General features: G+C 35.7%; 1 protein-coding gene across 1 annotated transcript in view; it reads right to left on the bottom strand.

Moving 5' to 3' along the window:
• The window catches only part of ANO3 (anoctamin 3), a 245,710-nt gene that overhangs the window by 53,139 nt on the left and 182,494 nt on the right, over positions 1-10,077 (bottom strand). Inside the window, 4 exon segments of the mRNA XM_072421825.1 lie at positions 6,214-6,274; positions 7,573-7,669; positions 9,455-9,589; positions 9,931-10,052. Of these exon segments, the coding sequence (XP_072277926.1) occupies positions 6,214-6,274; positions 7,573-7,669; positions 9,455-9,589; positions 9,931-10,052 (415 nt within the window).

Genomic DNA, 10,077 nt, shown 5'->3' with positions numbered 1-10,077 from the left:
TTATGTGTCTTTTTTTGGGGCTGTCAAGGAGACGCTAACAAGTGCTCATATCACCAATGTTTTATCTATTTGACTATATATATATATATATATATATATATAATATATATATAATTTTTTTTTTCATTTTAGGTCTGCTTTAAAGGTAATGCTAAATGTCATTGTGTATATGTTTCAATATTTATTATGTTGAGAACTAAAAAAAAATATATATATATATTTTTATATATATATATATATTTTTTTTTTTTTATATATATATTTTAGTTCTCAACATAATAAATATTGAAACATATACACAATGACATTTAGCATTACCTTTAAAGCAGACCTAAAATGAAAAAAATGTATTATGGGCTTTCAGTTCCCTTTATTTCCCTTTAATTCAATTCCCTCACAATAGAAACGTATGATTTTGTACAGTTGAAGTCCTATCTTTTAACATCAGGAGTACCCTTTAGTTTAGAAATTTCTACCAAACACGACCTGAATGTAAACCCAGAAGGCAAAGAAGAGAACATAAAATTAGTCTTTGAGGTCAACAATCAAAGTTACGAGAAAGATTCAATGGTCAGATTAACGCAACATATACATTATGCAGTTTTGCACTGTTGATGGTATACAATCAATATTACAATCTATGTAATCCAATCCTTGTTATTGACTGCAACTATTTAATGCAATACCAACTTGTTCAACAAATGATTTGAACTCTGATCAATTTCAGCATTTTATCTGTTTGAAATATTGGGCCAGATTTTTTACAGCTTTTAAAGAATGAAGAAGATAGACTATCATGGGGGAACCTGTAATGGATTTATTAAAATCAACTATTAGCTTTCAAATCTTTTCAATCCTTGACTAGATCTATTCTAGATTTGCTATCAGTCTAAGAGAGTTTGAAAAAATCACTGGGTTCATTGGGTGAAACACAAAAATTGGTTTAAATTTTAATATAATGGTTAGCAAACCACAAAAATAAAACACCTTGCCCAATCCATTTTAGACCGATATTCTGCTTAAGAAAAAAAAAAGATACAGCAACTACTGCTAGAGACAAAATTCATTTGTGCAAGTTTTTGCGTGTATTATTGTTCAATCTGCATACTTGAAATATAAGTTTTATCCAGGTAAATGTTCCTAGAGTGATATACTAACAAACATGTACATGGGCACACATGCCAAAATGTGCCACTGCCAGCTTGTGTGCACACGTACACAAATGGACTAGTGCAAACTGCAAGATCAACTATGCACATACAGCTTGACTTCTTACTTTTGGATAAGTACAAATAGAAATATATATGTATAAAAGAACAAAATGTACACAAAGGTGGTGCAGAGTTGCATTTTAACAAATCAAGGGTGTTAACACTTTCTCTTTATGAACTCCCTTAAGCAAAACTGAGAGTAGACGGAAATAGGGCAACGTAATCTTTTATCAACATCTCTTGTATAAATAGGATAGGAAAGGTGACATTTATTATTATGATAATATTGTATTTCTTTATATCCCAGCAACAGTCACTGAGGTCAAGGCAACAGAGCAATTAACACATAGTAACAAAGAAAACATATTCAGAAGACATTTTATATTGTAGTAATTTTAGCTTTAGAATGTGCATTTCTAAGAATAAAATAGGAGGTCAAACTAACGACAGGGCTCACTTTTCACATTAAAAATTAAATTGTTAAAAAGAATTAAGTAAATTTAATGCAGAATTTTTGTGTTGCTATTATTGTTCTTTTTATTTAGTACCCTTGAGATATTAAATACAAGTGCATTATTCAACATTGTGCTTTTTACAAACGCACAAGAAACAATGCTGGTGCATGGAAATAGTCCACATCCACTTCTACTTGCCAGTCTGTATCTGACTTACCAGCTTTACCTGGCTGCATTCATATCTGAACATACATGGAGAGAAAATGACTTTATTGGATGAAACACAACCCAGTAAAGAATATCATTGACATACAGAGGTGCAGTGGGGCCCGTGCCCTCACTTTTTTTGGGATAGGGCATGCCTACTCTTATTTTGCAAACGATTCTTTGGTGGTCTGCGGCTCTGGCCAGTCTTCCCCCCCCCCCGCGGGGTCAGGAGAAGGACCCCACTGGGGGTGGGGGGCACACCGGACCATGTCTTCAATACAGAAAGTGCAGGCTCAGGGCGGTGGGCGGGTTGTCTCTTTGAACTCTCTTGTATCATGACTTCACTCTGGGGGAAGTTTCTTTCCCTCTGAGTGAAACATAGGCGGGGGTGTCTTGAGGCGGGCATGTACTGTGCCCCCTTTTATTTTTATATGACTACACCCCTATAGACATACCTTGTGCTACAGCATGAAGTCAAAAAATCCTTTAAAGAAATGCCAAAAAGATTTCTCTGCTTGTTTAGCCTAAAGAAGAACTCTGATTCTACAATAAAAAATGTGATTGAGCAGGATTGTTATTGCAAAGGGGAGAAATTCTGGTTGGTTCTAGAAGATCTGGAACTCAAGAGAAGACACTGTGAAGATGGTGCCGCAGAAGACAGGTGAGTAATTAAAAAATCAGGCAGATAAGTTTATTTTATTGTAGAATAGACATTACCTGTCCCTTCTGCTTTAAAAGACTTGCCTGGTTAAAGCTTTAGTTTCACCTTAATAAAGTCGCTTGGCAAATGCTAATTCAGACTGTGGTTTTAACCTGTGTATTTGGACCATACTTCTCTTTTGTATGTCATAGCTCCTAACTTTAGGGGTCCAATTTCTTCTTCTCCTGAACCAGCTCCCTTCACGCCTTAGCTCCCTACATAACCTTTAGTATCTTCTAAGAGAGTGCCAAAGGTGAATGCTATAAAAGTGTATGTTAAGTGACAGCTTCACAACTATGATGGTGGTAAAATGGTGGCACCCAGCACCAATCATAAGGCTTTTAGATATCTACAAAAGAAATGCTTTTACAAATAAAGAAGAAATATAAAGATAAGTAATATATAGAATATTATAGAACTAATATATAGTTAAGGGGTGAGGACATACATTAAATATTTTTTTCAGTGTAAGCTGTAGGACTTCAAGATGTTCTAAATATAAAAACTGAAGGAGAGGGCTAAGTCAAGGGTGAGTCAAGGGTGAAAACAAGGCAGCTTGCTTGTGAAATAGACAGGATGACAGCACTATTTTTAACTACAGAAGCACAACAGGTAATTAAACTGGTAATAGAAATTAAAATGATTAATCAAAAGTTATGTCTCAATTACCCCTCCCATAGGGAAGGTTGGAAATCATTTTTAGGACACAGAAGGATGAATCAAGAGTAAGTGCTGGAAGCCAAGTTTGACAATTACACGGCACGCATAGACTATAAGGAAAACTCAAATAGAGCCATATCTCAAATGCTATGAGTTTCCAAAAATGTGGTCAACCATTTCAAATACAACAGAGATCTGAAAAGCAGAATTGGATAAAAGAAAGCCACTTTTGTACATACAGGGCCAAAGCCATGCTGCAGAGGACCAAGACCTTTATTTACATATAAAGAAAGAAAAATTGTGTGATATGTAGAAAAGAGAGGACTTTTCCGGTATAGAGATGCTTCAACACAAATTCCAATGCTTACAAATGCTTTTTACTCTAAAAATTCAAAGGATTAAGCCCCAGACAAGTATGATTATTTTGCTTTAAACTTAGCAGATACCACCTACCAATGTCTATCTAAACATTCATCTTGTGTTCTTTGCTGTTCTGCCAGATGAATGACAATAATTGTGCTAATGTGCAAGTCTGACATCCACAGAGCAAGTGGGGGCCCCTGTTCGCTGAAGAGGGTCTGGGGCCCTCATGCAGCTGCACACTCTGCAGCTCAATATGTCTGCTCCTGCCCGGCCATACATATTACATGTTAATCAATTTTAATGCAATGGAATGATCACAGTAAATCAGAAGAATTTATTCACCTGACCTTGAAATCTGCTGTGTCAGTAATAAATCACCCCTAGAGCCATTGGGCCTGATTTATTGAACCTCTCCAAAGGCTGGAGAGGATACACTTTCATCAGTTAAGCTTATTGATCCAGCAACCCTGGAATGAATTATACTCATATAAGTTAATACTATTTGTTAGCAAATGTTTTGAATCCTGGACCAGATCCATTCCAGGTTTGCTGTATCACCCAGCTTAACTGATGAAAGTTATACCTCTACAGTTAGAGAGCTTTAATAAATCAGGCCCTAATGCAGAAGGACTCTTGGCTATTGGAAGCATCCCAAAGTTTGTTTAGCCAAATTGTGTTATTAAACTTACCCCATTGGCTTATTGCTCCCACCCTTTAATTTGTTTTTTTTCATACATTTGGGTGGGGACAAAGGTAGTCAGTTTAAGGTTGTGTCAGGAAGGTTTACAGCCCATTTTTCATATATTGTCAAAATTTTATTGACTGCTATTACCATGCCAGCAAAAAAAAGATATCTGAATATGTCCCTAGTACAATGGCCCTGATTTATTAAAGTTCTCCAAGGCTGGAGAGAATACACTTTCATCAGTGAAGCTGAGTAATTGAGCAAACCTGGAATAGATTTCCTAAAATCAAGCTATTTGTTAGCAAATGTTTTCAATCCTGGGTCAGATCCATTCCAGGTTTGCTGGATCACCCAGCTTCACTGAGGAAAGTGTATTCTCTCCAGCCTTGGAGAACTTTAATAAATCAGGACCAATGTGTTTATGCAGTTGGACATCTTGAACTTAGGGTTAGGATAGGCCCTTGAGGTCCCTTCACAACTTTCTTCTGCTTTTTCCTGTAGTATTCTGTTGTTACATTTTATTACAGATATATGGTTTATAATCAATAATCTGTGGCCTTGCCCTTACAATTAAAATTGATTATTCAATTGTTTTATGATCCCATGTAGGGTCAAGGTATTCAGTCCCTATGTCAAAGAACACACCGCCTATGCTTCTTACCAGCAAAGACAAACTAAAGCTTTGATAAATCGATTTTAAAATATTAGAAGTTAATAATTAGACAAAATCCTAGCTATATATAGCATGTGTATATTGTGATGGTGGATAGAACTGCTCTTGTATTTAAATCACTCTCTTATTTCAGTATAATGTTAGATCTATTATTGGAATTCATAAATATTCAAATTTCCCTCAGTCGAGCAAACAGCCAGGCAGGTTTCATTATGCTAATAAATGCATAAATGATAAAGATAAAATTGCCTGAAATAATTCACAGGCTTGTGGGGTTTTTTAAACATTCAAAGCAAAAAAAAAGTACAAAGATAGAAAATATGTTTACTGTTCAAAGGAGATAAGTAGCAGATCATAGCACAAGTGATTAATAATATTGTTACAGAAGATTCCACTCAACAGCAATTTTTTAATAATAACCAAAAATCGAAATTAAACAGTTTCCCCTAACGCAGACTGCAGGAAACTGATTTTTTTCTTATTCTGATGCATTTACATGAAATGTTTAAATTTGGTGTGCTACCGTTATCATAATATTTTTATTAAACAGTATTTATATAGTGCCAACATATTACGCAGCACTCCAACATATTTGCTCACTCCTGCCATCTGTTGTATGATACCTAGCACTGCAGTGAGACTATGCTTCAGCTGCACACCTGGCCTCATTTAGTAATGTTAAATAGAGTTTAGAAATTTCAGACCATTTTTGAGCAAAAGTGATGTTATTAGTGTCTGGCTATTTTTGTATTTGACCTTCATCCTGTACCAATATGGTTTTGCACAATATTAGGTGTCATGCTCTGGTGGTTTCCAGGAGCAGTTAACCTCACAGTTTTAGACCAAGTGTCTGAAAGATGTCTAAAGGTTATCATTACAAAATATAATTCAATAATTACTAATAATATGATGTACCTGTATCACAAACAATTATACATTGTAATAATCTCCTTTGGGTTAATCTCTTAATGCAGCTTGATCTGTATTGGTCCGAGTTTATCTGTCTAAATTTTTACTCCTACCATTTTACTTATATGTATGTCCAAAAGCATTCATGCTTTTTAAACAATTTTATTCTTCTAAAACTTTGCTTCAAATTGAAAGCCAGGATTAAAACACTGAGTTGAACTGACTGCAATGAACAGTAGAGGACACAACTGTTTTAATAAATCACTGAAACCATTCTATATCATGGGAGAAATATTCCACTTAAAAACAATAATGTAGTTTGATGTATACAGCAGAAAATATTTACTTACCCCATATGGCCATAAATATAGCAAAGAACACTGTGCCCCCATTGTCAAATAAGTGAGTGACCTGGGAATAAAGGAAAAGACAACTGTCAGCACCCAGAAGCGTACTCTGCCCTTTTAGAACCAAATATATATTTGTCTTTGTTGAAAACTGTGACAACATGTCTCACGTATATAATTTAATTTCACAGTAGTAATTTGTTCTAGCAGATACAGTACATTTTTACACATTGTACTTTCCGCCTTTGTAAAAAAAAAAAAAAAAAAAAATTTAATTATTATTTTATAATTGTCTTTGTTGAAAACTGTGACAACATGTCTCATATAATTTAATTTCACAGTAGTAATTTGTTCTAGCAGATACAGTACATTTTTACACATTGTACTTTCCGCCTTTGTAAAAAAAAAAAAAAAAAAAGTTTACTTTCAGGTAGACTTGGGAACAAATAATTCAAGAATTTCAAAGAGTTTAGCATTTAATCCCAGAGACAACCTGGGATTTAAAACTCCCTAATACTGTTGTGAATCAAAAACAAAACTTTTATGAAAGAAAGTTCATAATTTGTTAGCAATCAATGAACTTCCACCAATCTGACTACATATATGTGGAAAGAATTTCTTAAGTAATTTGATATTTGTTCAATCCTGGACAAGACACAGGAAGATCCAAGTAAAGATACAGTATATTTAGGCAGACAATTTTTATATGAAAATCCTATTTTCAGGGGTGGAGACATTTTTGTGAAAATTAGGCTAATTTTCAAAATTTTTCAATTTTAACTTGCCGACTTTACAAGATTTTTGCAGTGAAAACACTTTTGAAAAGCATACCATTTGTCATAAATCAAATTAAGGTGTAGTTAGAAAAATACAATCTTAAATCCACCTGACATTAGTAAAAGCTATTGAACATGGCATTGTCACCAAAATTGCTGGGGTATAAGATAAAAAATGTCTTTGTAAAAAGCAGGCCATTTTTTTTCCGATAAAAACAGCTGATAGAGTCCACCCCTTTCCCCACCAACATTTTTTCCCCCTTATCTTGTATCAAGATGTTTTTATTTTATGATAGGAAATATAAGGCTGCTCTATTGTGTAGTCATGGATAACCTTGGTTTTGTTACTGCAAATGTATTTATTTATTTATTTTGCTTGTTCACTTTTTTTTTTTTTTTGTGTTATTTTTTTGCTATTATTCCATTATGTCTATTTTGAGTTTTCCTGTTGTATCTGTTTAATAAACCTAAAAAAAGATTTAAGTGTGAAAAGAAAAAACATAAGATGACAGTAAAAACCCTGTATACTGTGCTTTGTAGGCGGTTAAGCTAAATTATTTTACAATATGAAAAATAAAGATCATACCTTAGCATATATGCAGCTTTCATTCAGTCTCTGCAGTGTGCAGTTCTTCTCACACATAGGACACATGATGGTGTCATTTGCCTCGCAGATCTCTTTACTTACAGAGAAAAAAAAATAAATATTCAGTTAGATTCTCTCAAAATTAGGACATTAGGGTTATGTCAGAACCCTTGTAACTATAGAAGCACCAAGTACTGTCAAATACACTGCTTGGCCAAAAAAAAAAAAAATCATGCAGTGATTTTTTGTTTACCTATGGCACGCATTTAGATAAGCTTATGCAAGGTCACAAATTTCCATCCAGAGTTGGAATATTTTTTCGCCAGGATCTTGTATTGATGATGGAATAAATACAGAGCACTGTGTAAGGCCTCCTTCAACAAATCACAAAGATTTGCAATGGTCTTAAGGTTTGGACTGGTGTGGTGGTCAATCCATGTATGAAAATGATGTCTCAAGCTCCCTAAACCACAATATGAGCTCGATAAATCCTGGTATTTGTCATCTTGAAGAATGCCAATGCCATCAGGAAATTACAAACTCATTAATGAAATTACCTGGTCAATTCAAAGTATTTAGGTAGTCAGCTGACCTCATTTATGGGCTTATAAAGCTGTTGAACCTAGGCCTGACCAACAGAAGCAACTCCATGTCATAACTATTCCCACACAGGCTCGGCGACTTTTTGTTTGGCTATGCAGTATATAACATTGTTTCTCCAAAAGCTCACTGTATGTGTTCAAAATATGAGGATCTGTTGGGTGTAGAAAGCTGCAATCAATTAATGTATATGTATTCATATGATTTTAGGACTCTACTGTGCATAGTTAGGTCCTATAATAAAATCACTGAAGTTCAATGCCAGCTTTAAATCCATCAGTTTTAGTTAGCTATACACAGGTTGCCAACAGGCAAAAAGTATCTGCTGGAGATGAAATTATGGAAGGCCAGCATACCTTGCAGACTGACATGCGTGGAAGAATACAAATTGACAATCACAGAAGCACCTAAATGCTTTTTTGTAAAAGAAAGAGCTTACAACAGAGGTCAGCAAACTCCGGCCTTTAGGCCAGATACGGCCTAGCCGGTAGTTTGTTCTGGTCTAACACCCCCTTGCTGATCTGGCCTAATCCCGGCCGGCAACCCGCAGAGGAGCCAGAACAAGCTACTGGAGCCAGAGCCACCGAAGCTCCGGAGCCACATGTGGCTCTTGAGCCTCCGCGTTGTGGCTCCCTTCCCTTTTTACTGTGGCTGGCGTTAACACTTCCGCTGCCGGGGAAATCCCCCATGTTCCCTTTACGGGACGTTCCTGGAGAGGGGCGGGACTCGGGAGAGAGTCTGGCCTAGTGTGCTCCTGCCTACCCCTGAAATGGCCTAGTGGCCAAAAAAGTTTGCTGACCTCTGGTTTACAAAATAATAGAGAAAGGGCCTGATTTATTAAAGCTCTCTAAGGCCAGAGAGGATACACTTTCATCAGTGAAGCTGGGTGATCAAGCAAACCTGGAATGGATTTCCTAAAAGTGATTTGCTATTTGTTAGCATTTGTTAACAATCCTGGACCAGATCTATTTCTGGCTTACTGTACCACCCACATTCAGTGATGAAAGTGTATCCTCTCCAGCCTTGGGGAGCTTTAATAAATTAGGCTCAAAATATCAGTTTAAAAAAAGTCTAAGCTTTCAAAAGAATAAATCTGATCCAAATATTCTGTTTTCTATTTGATGGAGGTCTTCATTAACACATCTCAAGACAAATAAAATTCCATATTTTTGCATCCATTATTGGTCTACGTTATTGATTTTGTATTCCACTTTGTACTCATGGCAAAACTTTTCCTTTCGACAATAAGTAGCCTTCAGTGGGAATTTCTGGCAGGCCTTACCTTACTTGGCTGGAGTCCATGGTAAATAATCCATAAAGGAAGACAAACAGCCCAACAAGTGCGGCAGGGATCAGCATCCCTGTGTACCAGCCCAGCCATGCAAAGTACAATCCAATTTTCTCACCAAAATATCTCCTGTGTAATAAATCACATTGATCACATCAAAAGAGTCAGATGCACTGAAGACCGCTACAACCTCTAAACTTGTACTTGTACCCAATATTTATTGATTTTAGCTAAAACTTCCAGGTTTCTAATGTAATGTAAATGATAGAAGAATAAAGGCTATGGATATGTGGGTTTTATTATTTGCTAGCAGCCCGAACGATCTTTAGTATCTAGTGGGGGCTTCAAAAAAGGGGCCCACTCTTCAAACACCAATCAGGATGTAATCCATTTTCTACTATTTTAATATTGATATACAGTTAGGTAGACTATTCTTTTAAAGAAAAATGAATATTTAATCACATACAGACCTGATTAAGTCCAAAGGCTGATATTTGTACCACATGCCCCAGCGAGCCCAACGCTCATACAGTAAATGGCTATGGTTCTGTGCACCGTGAGTTTTGATTGGATGTCTGCTTTTATGACTGCCCTAAAAAGTTTGAAAATGTTTTACA

The sequence above is a fragment of the Pyxicephalus adspersus genome, chromosome 9 (genome assembly GCF_032062135.1).
Source record: "Pyxicephalus adspersus chromosome 9, UCB_Pads_2.0, whole genome shotgun sequence".
Classification (NCBI taxonomy): Eukaryota; Metazoa; Chordata; class Amphibia; order Anura; family Pyxicephalidae; genus Pyxicephalus; species Pyxicephalus adspersus.
The sequence above is the reverse complement of the archived record's forward strand: the minus strand, read 5'-3'. Positions and strand labels throughout refer to the sequence as shown.